This window comes from Hyla sarda, chromosome 3 (assembly GCF_029499605.1).
Source record: "Hyla sarda isolate aHylSar1 chromosome 3, aHylSar1.hap1, whole genome shotgun sequence".
NCBI lineage: Eukaryota > Metazoa > Chordata > Amphibia > Anura > Hylidae > Hyla > Hyla sarda.
This window is the reverse complement of record NC_079191.1, coordinates 142746849-142770681: the sequence shown is the minus strand read 5'-3', so window position 1 is coordinate 142770681 and position 23833 is coordinate 142746849. Positions and strand designations below refer to the sequence as shown.

General features: G+C 40.6%; 1 protein-coding gene and 1 long non-coding RNA gene across 2 annotated transcripts in view; one reads left to right on the top strand and one right to left on the bottom strand.

Annotated features, from left to right (window-relative positions):
- Positions 1 to 23833, top strand: part of SLC2A2 (solute carrier family 2 member 2) — a 76063-nt gene that overhangs the window by 6349 nt on the left and 45881 nt on the right. Inside the window, exons 2-4 of the mRNA XM_056565170.1 lie at positions 9163 to 9258; positions 13127 to 13320; positions 18582 to 18706. Of these exons, the coding sequence (XP_056421145.1) occupies positions 9163 to 9258; positions 13127 to 13320; positions 18582 to 18706 (415 nt within the window). The remainder of the gene's footprint in view (positions 1 to 9162; positions 9259 to 13126; positions 13321 to 18581; positions 18707 to 23833) is intronic.
- LOC130361759 (uncharacterized) overlaps positions 10110 to 23833 on the bottom strand; it is a 33522-nt gene continuing 19798 nt past the window's right edge. Inside the window, exon 5 of the long non-coding RNA XR_008891140.1 lies at positions 10110 to 10185. This is a non-coding gene — a long non-coding RNA (uncharacterized LOC130361759). The remainder of the gene's footprint in view (positions 10186 to 23833) is intronic.

Below are 23833 nucleotides of genomic sequence, written 5' to 3'. Positions count from 1 at the left end.
CTCTCTCGTTCTTCCGCACGGTCCCACAAACAGATGTGGATCTGGCAAGGGATGTGAACAGAGGGATGCTGGTATAAAAGTTGTCCACGTACACGTGGTAACCCTTATCCAGCAATGGGTGCACAAGGTCCCAAGCGATTTTCCCGCTAACACCCAGAGTGGGGGAACATTCTAGGGATTCAATACGGGAATCTCTTCCCTCATATACCGTATTTATCGGCGTATAACACACACTTTTAAAACTTAAATTTAAGGCAAAAAGCCTGCCTACGTGTTATACGACGATAAATCTTCTGGTCACTGATTAAAAGCGGCCGCAGCAGCGGCTGCTTGTTAAGTATTAGCAGCACGGCCGCGGCCACTTTAAATCAGTGACCAGCGGCGTCTCCTCCCCACTCTGCTTTTAATTTTTCTTACCTCCCTCATCCTTCCCCTTTTTCCCTGCTTTTCATAGTTTTTTTTATTTTCCTTACCTGGCTGCGCTTCGGCAGGCCAGGTCAGGCAGCGGGTCTTGTGAGCTGCGGTCAGTGAAGCAGATGAGTGACGTCCTCTGCCTGCTTCTCTGCGCGGCATCAGAGACGTCACTTTTAATTTCATGGGGGGATGATGAGACATGGGGGTGGCGATGAGAGGGGTAAATGTGGCACAGGGACTGATAAAAGGGAAGGAATGATGTGGCACTGGAGGGGACGGGACCAAATGGAGGTGCAGAAGAAATCAAAGTTGGAGGGATGATGTGACATTTAGTCCAAGTAATTCATTAATTTATTTTCCTTTTTTTTTTTTTTTTTACTAAAATTTCCCTGTTAAAATGGGGGTGCATGTTATACGCCGATAAATACGGTACTCTAAACTTGCAAGTGTACCCGGAGGTACTCTCACAAAGTTAGTAGAGCTTTATGCCATACTGCATCCGCTTCGAGGGAATATACTGGCGGAAGATGAGTCTCCCCTTAAAACTGATAAGAGACTCACAAAAATTGGCCCCAAAATTATCTATGACCGGCCTCACTTTGTAAAGCCGGTCATAGGCGGGATCACCTCGGAGGGGGAGGGGGGACATGCCACATTATCTGCATAATGCAGGCATTTCCGTATGGCCTTGAACCGCCTCCGTGTCATGACCATACTGTAAAGCAGGGTCTGGTATAGGATGTACTGTCTGACACTGGGTACTGTCTGACACTGTTTTTTTTTACCAGGCCCATATGCAGCACGAGGCCCCAAAATGTCTTCATTTCTGCTGCATCAATGGCATACCATTCATTGGGCCTGGCCAAAAGTTAATCTGGGTGGTGGGCGATGAAATGAAAAAGCTGTCACTGAAAAAATAACTATAATAGTCAATTTCAGTGAATCCAGCATTGTCAATCCGGATTCCTGAGTCACCAACAAACTCAGGAATCTGTGGCTGATAAGCCTCTGGGGGTCTCCAGACAGGTTCAGGGGGAGGGGGGGGGGGGTGGTCGGGGAAGTATGTAGTGTGTGCTTGGTGTGACACACCGTTATATGGGGGGAACCTTTTTTTAACTTTTTTTTCCCCACTCCTACCTGTCCCTTTATTGTATACTCTACCTGCTCTAAGAAGGGGTCTTCTTCCCTGAAGGGCTCCGATCTCGGCTGAGGGGAGGTCCCTGGCTCCTTCTTGCAGCTCTGCCCGCTGACTGAACTCAGTAAGCTGGCAGAGCTGCGAGAAGAGGTCATTAACCCCTCCCCTGCTGGCTGCTATTGGACGTCTGGCCAATAGCAGCGCTCCTGGGGGGGGGGTGACAAAATTGCCACCTCCCCATAGATACAGGAGGTGATTCGGGGTGTGTTCTACACCCCTGATCATCATGTATCTCCGGGTTAGCAGGTCACACGTGACCCGCATCACTGAAATCGCTGCAAATCGCTGGTGTGAATTCTGAAGACCCCCCGGGCATTTGTGCGGGGTGCCTGCTGATCGATATCGAAATTCCCTCGGACGAACGCGTACATCCTTGGTCCTTAACTACCAGGTAGCTAGGAAGTATGCGTACGTCATTGGTCCTTAAGGGGTTAAAGTTCTAGTTTACCATTCACCCCATTTCACAGTTTTTCTATCTAAGGAATCAACATAGCATAAACATTTATTTATTTATTTTGTAAATACATTGTAATTTCCGTGACTGCTCTCTTGCTCTAAATAGACCCATAGACATTCATGTGCATTCTGTAAAAACAACACCATACTTAGGGTGGTTTCAGACAGTATTTTCCACACAGAAAAAAACTTTTACATGGCTTTTTGGCGTTTGTTTGAGTTGCCTAATGTGTTATTTAAGTCTGTATGGTAATATGAAATGTACTACAAATAGTGCTTTTGTGATGATTTCTGTCGGTGGAAATTACGCCCGTTTGAATAGATCCTAAGGGGGATCAGACGGAATGCTGAGAGATTTCAGCTCTGCGGCCTGCAGATTTGTGAATGCAGTTCTGTATTGCAGAACTGGTTGAAAAACAGGATCTGTAGAAGGATCTGTAAACATATTTCAATGCTGAATTATTTGGAAAAGGAAATATGCTTTTTGGGTTTTCATGATAACTAGGGTAATGTTCAGTGTAAAAATTTATTTCTATTAAAATGTGACCAGACATCCTCATCTGTTATCTAATCATTCTTATCAAAGAGGAGCCCAATCTACCTCAGCTATCACACCCAAACATTTGTCAAAAACCCAGCCTGGCTGGAAATTCTAGAATGCAGGAATGTGAGAAGCTGGATACTGTACAAGCTCGGAATAATCTGAAGAATATCTTTTTCTGCCCAGTTCACCCTTATATTTAGTAGATATTTTAATTTAATAGAAACTTCCAGACTTCCCACATTTCACCAGAAAAAGAATGGATTTTTGCTTATCTATTCTACTCCTGAAGATAGTCGGCACCAGTTGTGTCTGGAAGCTGATCCTTTATCCTAGCGGATATATTTGGTGTATTAGACCCTTGTATTAACTAGGGAATGTGAGATAAATATTGGCTAAAGGATATAAATAAGCCAGTCCATGGATAGGATTATGGTCTAGAGCTGGCCATACACAAAAAGTGTTAGTGGATCCAACAACAATATATATAATGTAGGATAGTCTGACTGTTCCCTAAGTGTTACCAACAGTGTCTAAGGAATGATTCTCCCATATAATGATTCTTTCCCTATAACAATAATCATGCTCCTGGCTAACAGCTATCATATGTCTGTCTAGCTTTAGGACTTGTGCACACAGCCATATTTTTTTCTCTATTTTGTTAATAGCCATAATAGGTCACCCATGGAAGTACATACATTTTTTCTGTCTTATTCCACACCAATCCATCATAATAAATTGTGGCCTCTTCCATTGGCTGACATACATACAGATATTTAAAACAAAAGGCTGTAGACAGCACCTTTTTTGGAGATCCCAGGTACAAGTCAACTGGAAGGCTTGGTATGTCTTGACCACATTCAGGATTAACCTGTAAAAAACAGGAAGATTCAGTCATAGCACACAGACAAGATGTAAATCGGCTTCAACTTTTTATTCCACGTTTTGGCTGGTCCACACAGCCTTTATCATACATATGCCTGTGAATCAGCTAAAATATTAAACAAATCTTCCTGTTATGCTATATGTGCAGGTTATGTTTCCAACTCTATATGGCACCTTGAGTAGATCTTGTGAGTAGATATATCATTAGTGCTGGGTGCAAGAAGCCTTAGGACCTGCCGACTGGGGAAGGATAAGGTGTGCCAATCTCTGTGACCATCACTTGTTTACAGAGACCTTACACAGCTCTGTTAATCGTGCAGTTGGGTCGCACAAACACAAGGCATTGTGTGCCAGATAATGGTGATTTTATTAGCTGCACAAAAGAAGCGAGCACCCAAGGAACAAACAGCCAAATGATGGCCCTTTTACACAGGCCGATTATCGAGAATTCCTTGAAATGCTCATTCACCCAATAATCAACTTACATAAAAAGGCCTTAACCCCTTAAGGAACGGGGGGGTTTCCGTTTTTGCATTTTCGTTTTTTGCTCCTTGCCTTTAAAAAATCATAACTCTTTCAATTTTGCACCTAAAAATCCATATTATGGCTTATTTTTTGCGCCACCAATTCTACTTTGTAATGACATCAGTCATTGTGCTCAAAAATCTACGGTGCAACGGAAAAAAAAATTGAAAAAAAAAATGCCATTTTGTTACTTTTGGGGGCTTCCGTTTCTATGCAGTACATTTTTCGGTAAAAATGACACCTGATATTTATTCTGTAGGTCCATACGGTTAAAATGATACCCTACTTATATAGGTTTGATTTTGTCGTACTTCTGGAAAAAATCATAACTTCATGCAGGAAAATTTATACGTTTAAAATTGTCATTTCTGACCCATATAACTTTTTTATTTTTCCGTGTATGGGGCGGTATGAGGGCTCATTTTTTGCGCCGTGATCTGAAGTTTTTAATGGTACCATTTTTGCATTGATAGGACTTATTGATCGCTTTTTATTCATTTTTTCATGATATAAAAAGTTACCAAAAATGCACAATTTTGGACTTTGGAATTTTTTTGCGCGCACGCCATTGACCGTGCGGTTTAATTAACGATATATTTTTATAATTCGGACATTTACGCATGCGGCAATACCATATATGTTTATTTTTATTTACACTGTGTTTTTTTTTATGGGAAAAGGGGGGGTGATTCAAACTTTTAATAGGGGAGGGGTTAAATGATCTTTATTCACTTTTTTTTTGCACTTTTCTTTGCAGTGTTATAGCTCCCATAGGGACCTATAACACTGCACATACTGATCTTTATTATTGATCACTGGTTTCTCATAAGAAACCAGGGATCGATGATTCTGCCGCATGACTGCTCATGCCTGGATCTCAGGCACTGAGCAGTCATTCGGCGATCGGACAGCGAGGAGGCAGGTAGGGGCCCTCCCGCTGTCCTGTAAGCTGTTCGGGATGCTGCGATTTCGCCGCGGCTTTCCTGAACGGCCCACTGAGCTAACCGGCATGCTTTCGGTTTCACTTTAGACGCGGCGTTCAACTTTGAACACCGCGTCTAAAGGGTTAATAGCGCGCGGCACAGCGATCAGTGCCGCGCGCTATTAGCCACGGGTCCCGGCCATTGTTAGAGGCCCAACGTTATAGATCGGGAGTGGACACATGACATTCCAGTACGTCATGTGTCCTTAAGGGGTTAAAGGGATTGTGCAGCAAAAAGTAACTTTCCTCCTATCCACAAGATAGGGGATAAGTGTCTGATCAAGAGGGGTCCGACCACTGCATGTCCCCGCAATCTCCTGAACGGGCTCCGGGTCCAAGAGACCAGAGTGCTGTACTCGGGTAACTCTGGTGCTCCTATAGAAATGAATGGAGCATGTGCCGTCGCCAGCATGCACTCCTCTGAGAGAGCCAGGGTGCATTCAGCAGATCACGGTGAGTCTTATCCCATAGACACTTATTACCTATACTGTAGATAGGGGATTAATTACCTTTTGCTGCAACATCCCTCTAAGGCCGGGTCTCCACTGAGTATTTTTTTGAAAAAAACGCTGTTAAAAACGCCCAATTTTGCCGCATGGAGTTTTTTTGGCGAAAAAACGCTGCGGCCAGATGTTAGCTGTAAGTCTATAGGAAACTGCAGAAACCCTTATCCACTTGGCGTTTTTGAGTTCGGCGTTTTTTTAATCCTTTTGGCGTTTTTTTTACGTAATTTTGGTCAAAAACGCTGGATTTCAAAAAAGTCTACTTGCTGAGGGTCTGGCGTTTTTTTTGCAAAAACGTTGCGTTTTTCCCCCATAGAAGTCTATGGGAGTGAAAAAACGCAAAGAAAAATGCTATGTGGGTTTTAACTTTGGCGTTTTTGCAAGCGGTTTTTAATCTTTTTTGGACTTTAGCGATCCAAAAAAGTGAGGGAGATACCTTTTTTATTTAAATTTCATAGGGTAATATAAAAAAAATTAAGTGTTAGAAAAAATTGTATCTAACGAAATGTATATTTTTTTTATAAAGAAATTTTATTTAATTTTGAAACAGTAAGAAATTTATGTGGGCGGGCAGGGCACTAAAATGTATCCAACAATTATAAAAATATAGTGTATGTCAGTGTCTTTAACTTTTTTATTCATTTTTAGGTAGTACTACTACTCCCAGCATGGAACACACTGTTCCATGATAGGAGTAGTAGTACTTTGACTCACTGTCAGATCGCCCGGCTGTCACATGTCAGCCGCGGCGATCCTCCTGTATACTGTATAGGCTAGCCGCTCTTCTCTGGTCCCCTGTACTGCCGTATATTTACAAATATTCATATTTCCCTCTGAGATGTGATTGGCCAGAGGGTTCTAGCCAATCACAAATGTCTGGGAAATATGAATATTAGGACATATACGGCAGGGACCTTAGAAGAGCGGCCGGCCGGATCTATACTTTAAACAGGATGATCGCAGCTGATGTCTAGAGTGACATCAGCTGTGATCATTTCTACTACTACCCCCAACATGGAGCACACACTGCTCCATGATGGGAGCTGTAGTAACTGCATTAATAGATCGCAACAAGCATCACCTCTGACACCTGTTGCGATCTGTAAAAGTACTACAGCTCCCATCATGGAGCACAGTGTGCTCCATGTTGGGAGTAGTAGTAGAAATGATCACAGCTGATGTCACTCTAGACATCAGCTGTGATCCTCCTGTATAAAGTATAGATGCAGCCGGCCGGCCGCTCTTCTAAGGTCCCTGCCGTATATGTCCTAATATTCATATTTCCCAGACATTTGTGATTGGCTAGAACCCTCTGGCCAATCACATCTCAGCGGGAAATATGAATATTAGTAATTATACGGCAGTCCAGGGGACCAGAGAAGAGCGGCTAGCCTATACAGTATACAGGAGGATCGCCGTGGCTGACAAATGTGACAGCCGGGCGATCTGACAGTGAGTCAAAGTACTACTACTCCTATCATGGAACAGTGTGTTCCATGATGGGAGTAGTAGTACTACCGAAAAAATTAAAAAAATAATGGTTAAAAAGTAAAAAAAAACACAAATACACTTTATTAAACACATTTTTTAAAACATTCTTTTTTCATTTACATTCCTACAGCATTTTTTGCCAAAGTGCAAAAAAAAAAAAAAAGCTATTTCCACATAAAGCCTATTTCCACGCAAGAAAAAACGCAAGAAAAAACGCCAAGAATGCAGGGCAGTTTTTCTGGAGTTTTTTCTGGAGTTTTTATGGACAAAAAAAAAACACTGCAAAAAACTCAGTGGAAACCCAGCCTAAGTCTACTTAAAAGGGATGTCTTCACATGACAAGCTCTGTAAATTTTCCCTATCAGACAGATCATATTGGGGGTCTCCCGCTCAAGAAGTTTTGAGCCAAAGCAGAACACTGCTCCCATTTTTTGACATACATTTATTACATGGACAACCTTTTTTAATTTTTTTTTTTTTTTTGATATTGCATTTGTTAAGGCCAATTACCATAGGACAGCCAAAGTAACAGGAGATCTAAATGTAGTATTGCAAATACTTAAGGCTGAAATCAGTCACCATTGTTTTTTGTGGTAGTTTTTGGTGTAGTTTTTAAACCAAAGGCAGGAGTGGATGCAAAAGAGAGAAGTACCACCACGCATCTGAAATTAGAGAAATAATAGTAGAGAAATATTTAGTTTAATAATAATGTTTGTACTAAGATATTTCTGACATTAACCCCTTAAGGACATGCACCGTAAATGTATGGCGCTGCAGCGAGTAACTTCGCGCACAGCAACATTTACGGCATGGCTATGACGCGAGGGCAGGAGCTGCGATCACTTCATGCACGGCAGGTCCCGGGGCCGCCGGTAATGGCGGACGTCAGCAATCACACGGCACTGCATCTGCAGCAAATGGCCAAGATGGCGGGTCTTCTGCTCTCATCTGCTCTGATCTGCCTTCCATAGCACTGAACAGTGTTAGCAATCTGATTATTGCTATAAATAGTCCTCTATGGGGACTAAAACAGTGTAAAATAAATGTAAAAAAAAAAGTTTTAAAAAAGTGGATTTTTTTTTTAAAAGCCCCTCTCCAATAAAGATTTAAATCAGCCCTTTCCCCACTTTAATCAAAAAAGTGTAAAAAAATGATAAATAATGAACATATTTGGTATCGGCGCCTTGGTAAATGTCCAAACTATAAAAATATAATGTTAATGATCCTGTATGGTGAGCGGCAAAAAAAAAGTAAAACATTTCAGCTTTTTGGTCACATTGCATTGCAAAAATATTTTTTTTTTTATAAAAAGTGATAAAAAATTCACATATATGCAAAAGTGGTACTAAAAAAAACAACAGATCATGCTGTAAAAAATGAGTCCTAACACATCCCCGTATACAAAAAAAAATAAGAATGTTAGAGGTGGTAAAAATATTAAATGTACTGATTTTGTAAAAAAAAAAAAAAAGTTTGAGATTTTTTAAAAGCAGTACAATAATAGAAAAGTATGTAACCATGGGTATTATGGGTAACCGTATTGACCTATAAAATAAAGAAAACATGTCCTTTTAACCATAAAGTGTGCAGCATGAAAACGAATATCACCCCCCCCCCCCCCCCCCCCCCCCACAAATTTGCAATATTGTGAATGGAAATATAAAAGAGTTATGGATTTTAGAACGGGAGGAGGAAAAAACAAAAACGCTAAAATAAAATTGGCTTCGTCCTTAAGGCCAAAATGGGCTGTGTCCTTGAGGGGTTAAAATGTTATTTAGATTTTTCATGTAATTCTTCCTCGTGTTTATGGCTTTCAGGCTTTGTACACATAGTACTCTGTTGGTACAGTGTTATTCTGAAAAAGGCTGGCTAAAAAAAAGCAGACAAACAAGCCTACTTGTCTCTAGGATCTACTCCTGGCTTTTTCTAAACAAAAATAAAATATCTCACAAACTGTATTGTGGAATTTTGTGCACACGTGTTCCATTGTTAAACACAGCTAAAGTCTGTATCCAAATAAAAATAAATAAAAGAACAATAAAGGGTCATTACCAAACAATGGAGATGTGTGCTGAGATCAGGGTTACATGTGGTTACATGTTTTAGGAAGATAACAATGAATGAACAATAAATACCCAGTACTTCAATGTATGTTCTTTCACTTCTCTAGAACCTGACCGGAACTCTGATTTTGGCTGTGTTCACGGCTGTGCTGGGCTCTCTGCAATATGGATATGGTATTGGAGTTATTAATGCACCACAAAAGGTAAAACAAAATCATGAATTCTAATGCTACAATCTATCTGTTATTTATTGTGACACTGCAATATTTTGTCAAAATATATACAACACTGCAGAGAACTATTAAAAGGTGACATTTTATATACGTTTATTGGTGATAACAAATGTTCCATCCAGGCCTTCTAAGCCTAGTGGGCAGGGCAGTTAGGAACATAGACACAGAACAACATCACGTAGATATAAACATGCAGCCCCCTAATCCATAGAAGCAGCCAGAAATACAGAGCAAAGTGGATCATGACTGTATCTCTGCTGGTCTAGGGCAATTACATTGTAAAATGGAGGACAGAGAAGGAGTTAAAGGGTACCTCTCATCAAATACACTTTTGATATATTTTAGATTAATGAATGTTGAATAACTTTCCAATAGCATGTTAATGAAAAATATGCTTCTTTCTATTGTATTTTTCCCGATCAGTCCTGTCAGCAAGCATTTCTGACTCATCCTGGAGTCCTAAACACTCAGAGCTGCCAGCCTGCTTTGTTCACAGCCAAACAGGCTGTGAACAAAGCAGGCTGGCAGCTCTGAGTGTTCTCCTTTGTGAACAAAGCAGACTGGCAGCTCGTAGTGTTTAGGACTCCAGCATGAGTCTGAAATGCTTGCTGCCAGGACTGGTAGGGAGACCCCTAGTGGTCATTTCTTCAAAGTGGAAAATTAAATAGAAAGAAGCATATTTTTTAATAACATGCAATTGTAAAGTTATTCTGCATACATTAATCTATAATATATCAAAAGTTTTTTTGATGAGAGGTACCCTTTAACTCTAGATACTTGGGGTCCAGAGGGTTACTTACCAATCCAGGTTTTAGCATTTTCCTGGCTGTAACAGGAGGCTGAACACTGCTCATTCAGCCTCCCGTCTCCTTCCTGCACTGGTCATAGAGGTAAATTCTAAGAGGAAAAAGTAATATTCATTCATAGATGTACAGTCACAATGATCTCAGAAAGTCTGCAGGGGAGCAGCCTTTTCTTCTAAGCTATGTGGCTGTATTACTGCACAGCTCGGAAGGAATAGTGGCGCTGATAGTCATCAAGCTTATGGCTAGTATGACACACGAAAGAGACGACTGAAGCTATATTTATAAAGTAATAATATTTTGATTTTTATATATCTATATTTTCTATTTAACTGGCAGTTCATAGGAAGAATCATAGAGTAAAAGAGGTAAAGTCTTTATTTCAGTTGTCATTCTGATCATGTCAAAGGGCATTCATTATCATAATGACAACATTTAATGCATTAGTCTGACTAATCAATCTCAAGGCTGATAGTCTGTCCATAAAGATGGATCATGTTGCTGAACATAGTAATTGAGTGATCTTTCTATTATCTCATAGAAAGTACAGGATTTGAGCCCTGCTGCGCTGAGTCCTATGGACAGGCAGATTTCTGATGGACATCATGCATAAAGAGTGAAGATGTAGAATTTAGATCTTCTTATGAACTCATCAACACCACCATTATGCAAAAATAGAAAGATGACAAAGCAGCCTAAATATTAGATTGATAGAAATATGCCAACAGTTTCTAAAAGAGTTAGGGGAAGATTTATCAAAATCTGTGTAAAGGAAGAGTGGTGCAGTTGCCCATTACAACCAATCATATCGCTTGTTTCATTTACAAAAAAAATTCTGAAAAATAAAAGAAGCTATACTGCACCACTCTCCCTCTACATAGGTTTTGATAAATCCCCCTTAGTCTTTGTCACCTAGATTGGTATAAGATACACATTGGGGAAGATTTATCAAAACCTGTGCACAGGAAGAGTGGTGCAGTTGCCCATAGCAACCAATCAGCTCGCTTCTTTCATTTTTAAAGAGGCCTGTGAGAAATGAAAGAAATGATCTGATTGGTTGCTATGGGCAACTGGAGAACTTTTCCTCTGGACAGGTTTTGATAAATCTCCCCCATTGTGCATACAGATGAGTGAATGATGATAAAGCAAATGGGCAAGTACAGTCAAACATCACAGAGATCAATGAATGTGGTTGCAATACATGAAATAAGACAGCAGGTTTGATTTTCTTAACTAAAGTGTTTACTATATCTTCTATCTACAATGCATTTGGAAAGTGTTCAGACCTTTTCAGTTTTTCACATTTTGTTATTTTGCTCCGTGTGCTAAAATCTTATTTGTACTTATTATCCTTTGGATAGGGGATAAGATGTCTGATTGCGGGAGTTCCGCTGCTGGGGACCCCCGCAATCTTGGCTGCGGCACCCCAGACATCTGGTGCATAGATTACTTGTGATGTGGGCGGAGGCTTGTGACGTTATGGCCACGCCACACTCGTGCCATCACGGCCATGCCCCCTCAATGCAAGTCTATGGGAGGCGTCCCCTACCATAGACTTGCATTGAGGGGGCATGGCCGTGACTTCACCAGTGGGGCATGGCCGTGATGTCATGAGCCTCCGGCGCTGCACCCGACGCTCTAAATGAACGCCGCGTGCAGCATGGAGATCGTGGGGTCCCCAGCGATCTTTTGGATAGGGGATAAGATGTCTAGGGGCATGGTATCCCTTTAATACACCATGATGAAAAAGTAAAAACTAAATGCTAGAAATTTTTACAAATTTTATAAAAATGATAAAACTTAAATTTCCCATGGACATAAGAATTCAGACCCTTTGCTATGACACTTGAACTATAGCACTGAGGGTCTACCATTTTTTCATAATTATCTTTGTGATGTTTCTACACCTTGATTAGCGTCACCTGTTGGAAATTGCTTTGGTAAGTTGATTGGACACGTTATGAAAGAAACACCGCTGTCTATATAAGGTCTCACAGCTCAGGCATATTAGTGCAAAAAAACAAGCCATGAGGGGGGGAAAGGACTCCCTTCGGAGCTAAGAGACAGGATCATGTGGTGACATAGTTCTAGAGACAGGTACAAAAAAAAAGTCACAACTTTTTTTTAGCAAAAATTTTGCACTGAACTGTACGTTCCCAAGAGCACAGTGGCCTCAATAGCGTTTTCTCATGAAAAAAGTTTGGAACAACCAGGACTCTAAGTAATCAGGGGAGAAGGGCATTGGAAGAAGAGATGACCAAGTACCCAATAGCCACTCTGACTAAGCTCCAAAGATCCTGTCTCCAGAAGGTCCCTCTTCAGAGCAGCAGTCTAGTGGCAAAAAGAAGCCTCTTCTCAATAAAAGACACATGAAAGCCCATATGGAGTTTACATAGAAAGACTCACAGACTGTGAGAAACAAGATTCTCTGGTCTGATGAAACAAAAAATGAACTTTCTAAGATTCATTCTAAGAGCTATGTCTGTACTTGAATGGCCTGAAAATGGTTGTCCACCGATGGTCCCCATCTAGCATGTATAACAAATGAAAATGTCCAGCAGAAGAGTTCTGTGAACAAGATATGTTTTTTATTCAAGCATCTTAAAAGCCAATACGCATGACCAGGAAGAGTATTATTGTATCGAGGCTCTGCATAAAAGAATGGGAGAAAATCCCTAAATTCAGGTGTGCAAACCTTTTGGCATCAGCCCCAAGAAGACTGAAGACTATAATTGCTACCAAAAGGGCTTTACATAAGGACTTAGTAATGGCTCTAAATACTTATGTTCATGTGAAATTTTAGTGCTTCCTTTTTAATAAATTAGCAAAATCTTCTTAAATTATGTTTTTGCATTCTCATTATGAGATAATGATGGAAGAATGATGAGTGCAAAAAGATGGGCGGAAATGATAATTCATGAGTCCTCAACCTCCACTAGGAAACAGTATTTGCATGTTTATGTCAGTATGCCATATTTGTTTATTTTGTGTAATTCAATTATCATTATTAAATAGTTTTAATGTCTATCACCTAGGTCATTGAAAGACATTATGCAAGAGTACTGGATCTACCGATGGATGACGTTGTAGTTCAGAATGGGAATGAGACAACTGAGTATGTGGTACCCCCAGCTGTTACCATGTACTGGTCACTCTCTGTATCAGTGTTTTCTCTTGGAGGGTTGGTGTCTTCCTTTTTTGTTGGATGGATTGCAGACAAACTGGGAAGGTAAGTAGTAGTCATAGCTTTATATCTAATATAGGTACAGATGTTACAGAACTGAGTTTTTTTTTCATCTTTAGAAATCTTTTTAGGTTCTGTGAAAGTGTACCAAAAGTGTTAATGATTCATATATACTAATAATAGATGCACAAAGTCACCATCTCATGTAGGCATCATTATTATACAATAACATAATTATTATCACTGAAGCCAGAAATCTATGGTTTAACTACATCTCACAGGGGAATACTATAAATTACCTTCATGGGCACTCCTACATGCACTGCTACCAGCCGTGGCTGTGCGTGTGATCCTTAATTACAGACTGCACCTGGATTTCCTACTTTAAACAGTGAAAAGACCAGGTGAAACTCACAATTGTTGGTAAATTGCAAGGGCCACAGCTATTAACACTTGCACCTGTACTAGTCACTGTTCAATGCAGCAAGTCCAGGTGCTGTCTGCAAATAACGTGGCAGCCGCAGCCAGAAGCATTGCATGTAAGAGAGCACTAAATAGAAACATGGAATGTGTCACCAGATAAAGGAATACTTCCTGATATTACTTTTAAATATTTGCCTCTCTAATGTATGTCCTCTTGGGGTCATTTTTCTCCTTTTAAATATTCTCTCTTCCTTTACTGTGTTGATTTCCTTTATGTATATAAAAGTTCCTATCATGTTCCCTCTGTCTCTTCTATACATGTTAAGGTCCTTTAATATTTCCTGGTCCGTTTTATCCTGCAACCCATGTACTAGTTTAGTAGCTCTTCTCTATACCCTTCTGGAGATAATTTCTCCAGTACTGCACACAATACCCCAAGTGAGGTCTCATCAGTGCTCTGTAAAGCGGCATGAGCACTTACCTCTCTACTGCTAATATCTCTTCCTATACACTCAAGCATTCTGCTAGCACTTAGACAAAACAGCACTGCACTGCTTTCTAAATAGTCCTTTTTAACCCCTTGTTTGTGCATAATGATCACTCTTGTGAAGGTTAAAGGAAATCTGTCATCAGGTTCATACTGCCCTGTCTGAGGGCAGTAAGTAGCAATGGGGAGTCTAAATCTAGCACTGTTATTTATTTATTTATTTATGTTTCTTAACAGCAGTTTTTCTTAGCTGTGGACCACAGAGTGCAAGTGTCTTTGCTCTGTACCTTGCAATATTCCTGAGCTGCCACTTGCTCTGATCCTCCCTCTTATACTGGTGCACATGGCACATGTGTGCTCTGTAATCTGCAGCTCATAAACTACTACAACAAAAATACATTTATAGGAGTATAATATCAAATAACACTAGGTGGGGGTACTCTATCTATCTAAATAGTGTATTGTCCGAGAAATTAGCCTAAAATGGTATCCTCAAACCACTGGAGAAAATAATATAAAAGAGAAAGTATTGGCTGGTTCTCAAGGACTGGGTAAAAAATGATAAAGTAAAAAAAAAAAAAAAAATTTAATAAATAAATAGGTAATGGATGTGATGAGTGTATTGTATGGTGTGTGTCAGTAAAGGATTGTGTGGATGTGAAGGAAAGCGGTGTTGGTTAGTGTGTTGTAACAAATGAATCCAGGGGATAAATAGATACTAGTGTGTTGCAATAAATCATGTGCTGACCATGTCCAAAGTATAACAATATATATTTGATACAATACAGCTGGATCCTGGCACTATCTTACAGTGCTTAGAGTAAAAGTTAGACAAAAACTCTTCAAATAATTTGACATGAAAGTTAAAAATAAAAATTAAAATGAATGCCCACTCCTATTTATTCACTGTAAAAGTTCCTCATTGATGGTGAAACAGATAAAAGGTGCCGGACAAGCTGATATAATGTCTTAGATGTTATACAGTAGATGGTGGACGGCTCGGCGGCCGTCTGGAGGTACAGCTCGGCGGCTGTGTAGCGAAGTAAACAGCACGGCGGCCATGAAATGAGTAAAATCCCGCTGGTACAAAGTACCTCTTACCCTGTGCTGGAGGATATGGCAGTCCTCTCCTTCCTCTGCGGAGAGTTTCTAACAGTCTAGGCCGGGTCTGCCTTTCAGCAGTCCGATCGTCCAGGTCAGGTAAGCACTCCGTCAGGGATCGGGTAAGTGGCTTGCGGGACCGCGCTCGAAGCAGTGGACGTGGAGTGATGAGCGCCAGTGGTGCGTGCAGCAGTGGTGGCGGTGATGTCCTTGTTGTTGTCTGCAATGTGTCCGGTACCTTTAGTGAGACTAATGGTGATGTCCAGCCACAATATCAATTGGACATCACCATCAGTCTCATTAAAGGTACCGGACACATTGTGGACAACAACAAGGACATCACCGCCACCACTGCTGCACGCACCACCGGCGCTCATCACTCCACGTCCACTGCTTCGAGCGCGGTCCCGCAAGCCACTTACCCGATCCCTGACGGAGTGCTTACCTGACCTGGACGATCGGACTGCTGAAAGGCAGACCCGGCCGAGACTGTTAGGAACTCTCCGCAGAGGAAGGAGAGGACTGCCATATCCTCCAGCACAGGGTAAGAGGTACTTTGTACCAGCGGGATTTTACTCATTTCACGGCCACCGTGCTGTTTACTTCGCTACACAGCCGCCGAGCTGTACCTCCAGACGGCCGCCGAGCCGTCCACCATCTACTGTATAACATCTAAGACATTATATCAGCTTGTCCGGCACCTTTTATCTGTTTCACCATCAATGAGGAACTTTTACAGTGATTAAATAGGAGTGGGCAAAAAACTGTGGTACTCCAGCGCCTGCAAGTGCACTGCAGGCGCTGCCACCACCCAACCTACATTTTCCATCTATTCCTCATACCTCTAGAGACTGTTTGAGCTATGTCCATTCATTTTAATTTTTATTTTTAACTTTCATGTCAAATTATTTGAAGAGTTTTTGTCTAACTTTTACTCTAAGCGCTGTAAGGTAGTGCCAGGATCCAGCACTTGTTTTACAGTGTCATGTATATGTATTGTATCAAATATATATTGTTATACTTTGGACATGGTCAGCACATGATTTATTGCAACACACTAGTATCTATTTATCCCCCGGATTCATTTGTTACAACACACTAACCAACACCGCTTTCCTTCACATCCACACAATCCTTTACTGACACACACCATACAATACACTCATCACATCCATTACCTATTTTTTTTTTTTTTTACTTTATCATTTTTTACTCAGTCCTTGAGAACCAGCCAATACTTTCTGCTTTATATTTATAGGAGTAGCAGCCCTAACAACCCCCTTTCTCCAAGTAGCTTTCCTGTCTCTCTCTTTCTGAATGACCTGATTGTGGTCATTACTGGTGAGGACTCTGAGCTCCCAAGCTGGACAAAACGTCAGAGTTGCTGTGGTGATGGTGCAGAGAAGATGCCGAGTGTAAAGCTTTAGGTTTAGGAGCTGGAGTATAGATTACCTGCTATTTACCCTGTGCTGCCTGGCTACCTGACCCAGTGTTGTTGAAGTGGATAACAATGAATTCTGCTGTTAAATTTAATGAAAGTTATAAAGTTCCAAGTTGATCACTGCTACCACCCTGCAGCTTCATGTTGTGTAGTGCTGTATTGTGAAGGTTTCAGTAAAGACTTCTGTCATGAATTCCTGGATTGGTGTCTACTATAACTGGACGCTTAGTATAAATTGACACTATTCAGATAGGGCAGCATAAATCTGGTGACAGCTTCCCTTCAAATTGTTGCTATGATAATAAATAAATAAAAAAAACATTTGACATTTGATGTCAGCTTTTGACACGACATGTCAAAGGTTTTGATTGGTTGAGATCACAGCGTTGAGAGCCACTTGGATTCCTAGATATAGCTGGGTGAAACTTCACTCCCTGGCTCAGCGCTCCATCAGTCTGATTGCCTTCGATGGGCTGAATTGTATCAAATGGACCGAGTGCTGAGCCGAGGAGTAAAGCGTGCTACTGATGTGTGCTTCACCTGGCTTGATCTAAAGATCGGAGAGGGTCTCTGTGACCAATCAAAACTTTTTACACGTCCCTGCGACATGCGAAAAAGTTTTTATTATGCATTGAGACAGTATTACAGTAAAACAGATCCCTGAGACAGATTCATTATTATGACTGACTACTATTGTGACAAACACTAGATCAGGCAACACAAAGGTTTTATACATGCTGTGTAAGCAACAAGACATTTTAGATGAGAAGATATTTGTACAAGAATGTATATTGGTAAAAAGTCACACACACAGTATAGACCGGTTTAGTAAAACCAGTTATGTAAGAACTTGTTGTTTTGAACTATGAACTATGGCCAATACAGTAAAGCAATTTATTTTACAGCTGTAAAAAGGACAAAGTTACATTTGTAAAGAAAGCTTAAGATTCACTGCATGAAATACATTACTACTGATTATTCAGAATAACTGTTTAATGGAGAACTGTCATCAGTGTCACCCGCACTGACCAGTGGTACTGGCTGGTAGTGCAGGTGAAACTAATTAAAAATTATGTCTACCACAAGTGGATCTGTCGCTCCGTTACTCTTCTTATTGTGATTATGCTAATTGACAGCTTGAGGCCAGGGCAGGGTTGCCATCTCTCCTTCGGGCACGGCTTTCAGCCCGGCTCATGAATCCCGCTTCCTGCTCTGTTTCATGCCCAAGGTCCAAGATGGCTGTGGGTGTGAAGCTGCGCTGCAGTCACTTTGGGTGTACCCAGGAAGCTGCACATGCACTCTTGGGCATGAAACAGATGGGGAGGCATAGGGATGATATGAATATTTATGAGCTGAGCGCTGAACAAACAGCGCTGACCTCACCGTGCCTGAGGACGAGATTGTAACCCGCGGGGCACCAAGTTGCTAATTAGCATATTTAAAAAGAAGAATAGGCATCATTATATCAGTGTCACCCACACTACCAGCCAGTTCTACTGATTAGTGCAGGTGACATTGGTGACAGTTTTCCTTTAAAAGCATTATTACCATCTTAAAGATCAATACACCAAAGCTTATCGGTTTAGCTCACCCGACAGCCTTCACTGCGACACGGACAAGACCGGAACCACATCTCATGGGATATATGGAAGAAATGACTAAGGCCACTCAGCGTAGCCAAAACGCGTCAACTGTTCTCTATATTGGCTAATTGCTGAACAAAGAAACACGCATTGCTCTGAGACTGCGGTGGACTTTGTCTATCTCTTCCATACATCTTAAAGATCCTACATATGTCAATGCAATGTATCTGCAAGTATTCTCTCTGATTTTAGATCTTGTTATGTATTTCAGGATTAAAGCCATGATGGCTGTGAATTCTCTGGCTGTACTTGGTTCCCTTCTCATGGGCTTGGCTCCTCTGGGCCAAGCTCATGCCCTTGTCATTGCTGGTAGACTTATAACTGGTCTTTATTGTGGTACGTAGCTTCATAACAAATTGCTCACATCAATTTTCAACCTATATTTTGTCCATAATAAATATCATGCGTGATCAATGTATTATTAGTATATAACTGATAGGTTGGCAAAGCTTCTTTTAGGGTAGGTTCACATGTGCAATAGTTTGCTGCGTATTTTCCTACCCATTGAAGTCAATAGGTAGCAAAACCAGCAGGAGAAAATATGCAGCAAGGTACGGCATGTGTGACCCTACACTTTTGGGTAGGATCACACGTAGCGAATATGCAGCCAAATTTCATGCTGCGCAAAATCCACTACACAGCGGGAATTATGCTGCATATTCTCCAATGGGCAAGCCCACAGGGCTACCCGGCAGCAGCCCTGTGTATGCAGTGAGGTTTGGAAGCGGGCCCACACATCAAAGTCACATAGGCGCTATGGCTCTGCCTCCAAACCTCACTGTGAAATGAATGCCCAGGGGGCCCCACAGGAAAAACAAGAGCCAGTGAGATAAACACACATCTTGTGGCCTATGAGCAGAGATATGTTTGTTTTATAAGTGTCCTTAGGGTCAGCTCAAGTGCATGTACAAAAGTATTTGTATAAGAACAATATTTGACCTCTACTTGGTGTGGGACATGTCATGAGGGAATAAAAGTTGAGGTAGCAGAGATTTGGTAGGGAGATCAAATAAGTGCAATGGTGTAGGAACAGCTATTTTGAAAACTGGGGGTCCCCACTAAGGTGACCAACAAAGGTTTGTATGGGTCCGGTGATGTAAAGCAGCACATTTTTTTAGGGAGTGAAAGCACAGTTTGGTCTAGGTCTACATCAGTGTGGATAGTGGTGTTGTTAAGCAAATCTATAATGATGCTAGGTTTAGTAGGTAGATTTGGTGAAGTTTTATTTGTTGGAGAAGAAGGAAGGACAGTTTGTTTTTTGTTGTTTCATATAAATGGCATATTTAAGAAGTGAATTGATTGCCAACATTCCCATCCAACAGAGTTGTATATAGAAAATGCAAGGAGACATTATAAATGTTTTTTTTCCACATTCAAACTTGATTTGTCTAGCACAAAGACCGTGGCTGCCAGGCACAGCACTAATATTTAAGAGAGCACCTTGCAATCATGGTTAAGGGCTATCGGCCGGTAAGACTGAGGAAGTGTGGGGTCTTCATTTGGTTTGGGTAAAAGGATAGTGCAAATTTCTTCAAAGGTTGGGACAATAATGTAGCTTGTAAAGGGTAGTAAAATAAGAAAATGTTTATTATATTCAGTGGTCAGGCCTCCTGGCCCATATTATTTTTGAGTGGATTAAGATACAATGGCCTGCGGCACATCATCCTCTGTGATGTCTTTTTCCAGAAACTGTTTATGGTTTCTCATGAAATAAGAGATCTCCGCCCCCGAGTATACTAGAGCGTCGGTGATGGGATCAGGCAGAGAGAGGATGAGCTTCAATGTGTAATGAGCATCAATATAGAAAAAAAAGGGGAGGTAAAAACAAACACTCTAAATTGGCGCACACCATATCAATATTATGCAACATTTTTTTTATTGAAATCCATACAGTACAACATGCAAAAAAACTGTTTAAAACCATTTAACAGTTGCTCACAAAGGGCAAAATCCACAACCCAAAGGGTGGAAACCATGAATCCAACCCCATGGGTGTTCACTCCCCAATAGCTGTAAAAAACTACCTCCAATATGGTTGCCACAAAGTGGAAGTCTGTGCAATAACACTCCTCCTGATCAGTAGGAATAAATAACACCATACTATCACCAGTAAAAATATAAAACATACAACCTCTCAGGTACAGGGAATAATGATTTGCGGACATCAGACCAGATGCAGGAGCATGAGGGATAAGCATGTGGGTCAGCGACCCGCTGAGAAACCCCACGCATTCTGTCGCCATCAGACAAATTCCTCAGACGTGCTGTGGAACTAAGAGCTTACATATATGTATATATTCACAAATCAATTAAAGAAATAATTAACTTGCAGCCGGTCAGGACAGAGAGACGCTAATGGATATATCAATTCCCCACTGTGGGTGCACTATGAGTCCGATTAAGTCATTTCCGGTCAGTCACCTGATACATTTCCAGTCAGTCACCTGATGTGGGGTTGTGTCACAAAAGGCACCCCCCCCCTTCCCGTATCAGCTATAGCCAATGTATCATATTAGCCTATAATAATATTCACCTCTTGTGGATTGCCCATAGATCCATTATATAGTAGAGTATAAATCTTGCATAGAACTATTAATGTTTGGCATGTAAGTCTTAGATATTTTATATAACTGCTTACTACAGTCAGCCTATGTTCAGTGTATATAGCTCTCTAAAACCCTTTTTACATATCTATATCTCCAAATAACATATTATCACCATATATAAACAAGTGCGTTATTGTGTAACACCTGTCTTAGTATTGCACAAAGAGTTATCTGCACAGGACCTGAGATCTACCCTTCAATCGTCACATGATGCCCGTATAGCAACATCTCACATCTCGTATCTAATATGCCAATTTGGCTAAAGGAAAATACTATTCTATTTCCATGTTGATAACATTTTTTGTTGCGTGAATATAGGAATAATTATGTCCATTAGTGTTCTAGTCTCCTTAAATTTCAGTTTAGACTCGCCTGTGGGATTATTAGCAAGGTGTTGTTGTGCAATGAGTAAGTCAGTAGAAAGGGACTTAAAGGGGTACTCCGGTGGAAAACTTTTTTTTTTTTTTTTAAATCAGCTGATGACAGAAAGTTAATCAGATTTGTAAATTACTTCTATTAAAAATCTTAATCCTTCCAGTACTTATTAGCGGCTGTATACTACAGAGGAAATTCCTTTCTTTTTGGATTTCTTTTCTGTCACGACCACAGTGCTCTTTGCTGACACCTCTGTCCAGGAGAGAGCAGGAGAAAATCCCCATAGCAAACATATGCTGCTCTGGACAGTTCCTAAAATGGACAAAGGTGTCAGCAGAGAGCACTGTGGTCATGTCAGAATAGAAATCCCAAAAGAAAATAATTTCCTCTGTTGTATACAGCCACTAGAAGTAATTTACAAATCTGTCTGGCACCAGTTGATTTAAAAAATTAAAGTTTTCCACCGGAGTACCCCTTTAAAATGGAGATTCCACTGTTCCATTTGAAGGTTTACAGTGGGGATCAACATTTTGGGCACCCCAGGTAAAAATTTGTATTAATGTGCATAAAGAAACCAAGGAAAGATGGAAAAATCTCCAAAAGGCATCAAATTACAGATTAGACATTTTTATAATATGTCAATAAAAGTTAAATTTTATTTCCATCATTTACACTTTCAAAATAACAGGAAACAAAAAAATTTGGTGTCTGCAAAAGTTTGGGCACCCTGCAGAATTTATAGCATGCACTGCCCCCTTTGCAAAGCTGAGACCTGCCAGTGTCATGGATTGTTCTCAATCATCATCTGGAAAGACCAGGTGATGTCAATGTCCTAGAGAAGGCTATAAGAAGATAGCAAAACATTTTCATATGTCAATATCCTCTGTTTGGAATGTAATTAAGAAATGGCAGTCATCAGGAATAGTGGAAGTTAAAGCAAGATTTGGAAGACCAAGAAAAATATCAGACAGAACAGCTCGCAGGATTGTGAGAAAAACAATTCAAAACCCACATTTGACTGCACAATCCCTCCAGAAAGATCTGACAGACACTGGAGTTGTGGTACATTATTCCACTATAAAGAGATACTTGTACAAATATGGTCTTCATGGAAGAGTCATCAGAAGAAAACCTCTTCTACGTCCTCACCACAAAAATCAACGTTTGAACTTTGCAAATGAACATATAGACAAGCCTGATGCATTTTGGAAACAAGTTCTGTGGACCGATGAGGTTAAAATTGAACTTTTTAGCCGGAATGAGCAAAGGTACGTTTGGAGAAGAAGGGGAACAGAATTTAATGAAAAGAACCTCTGTCCAACTGTTAAGCATGGGGGTGGATCAATCATGCTTTGGGGTTGTAGAGTAGAAGGAAAAATGGGGAGTAGAAGGAAAAATGGATTCAATAAAATTTCAGCCAATTTTGGATACTAACTTGATGCCATCTGTGAAAAAGCTGAAGTTAAATAGAGGATGGCTTCTACAAATGGATAATGATCCTAAACACACCTCGAAATCCACGGGGGATTACATCAAGAGGTGTAAACTGAAGGTTTTGCCATGGCCTTCACAATCTCCTGACCTCAACATAATTGAAAATCTATGGATAGACCTTAAAAGAGCAGTGCGTGACAGACAGCCGAGAAATCTCAAAGAACTGGAAGACTTTTGTAAGGAAGAATGGGCAAAAATTCCTCAAACAAGAATTGAAAGACTCTTGGGTGCCTACAAAAAGCATTTACAAGCTGTGATACTTGCCAAAGGGGGCAGTACAAGATATTAACTCTGCAGGGTGCCCAAACTTTTGCAGATGCCATTTTTTTTCTGTTATTTTGAAAGTGTAAATGATGGAAATAAAATCAAACTTTTGTTGACATATTCTAAGAATGTCAAATCTGTAATTTGATGCCTTTTGGAGATTTTTATGCACATTAATACAAATTTTTACCTGGGGTGCCCAAACTTTTGTTCCCCACTGTACATAACTGATCACATGACCCCTCATCACCGCCTTCAAAGTTGTGCACAACAAGGGAGTGTCATCAACATGTTGAATGTCGTCATTATTGAATTTTGCCTACTGTGTTTGGAGGTAAGACCTAGAACTCTTGCAGACTGAAAGGGAACCTCCACAGTCTGCTCTTACTGGTTGATAGGAGAAGCTCTATGGTCAGTGAGACAGGTGTATGATCAGAGCAGTTGTCAAAAGAAATAGAGTGGTCAAAATAAGCGCATTATCAAGCGTAGAATAAGTGTCACACACTCGGGAATGAAAGATATACTCTCATTCATTAGGATTCAATAGTCTACACAGGTCACATGGGGAATAATGCAAAAGGATTTGGGTTAAAGGGGTATTCCAGGACAAAACCTTTTATATATATATGTGGATACAGAGACAAAAAAAAGACATGGTCGCACATCCACAACATGCACAAATGATCTAACGCTTCTCAGCAATATATATAGAACAAACAGGTAG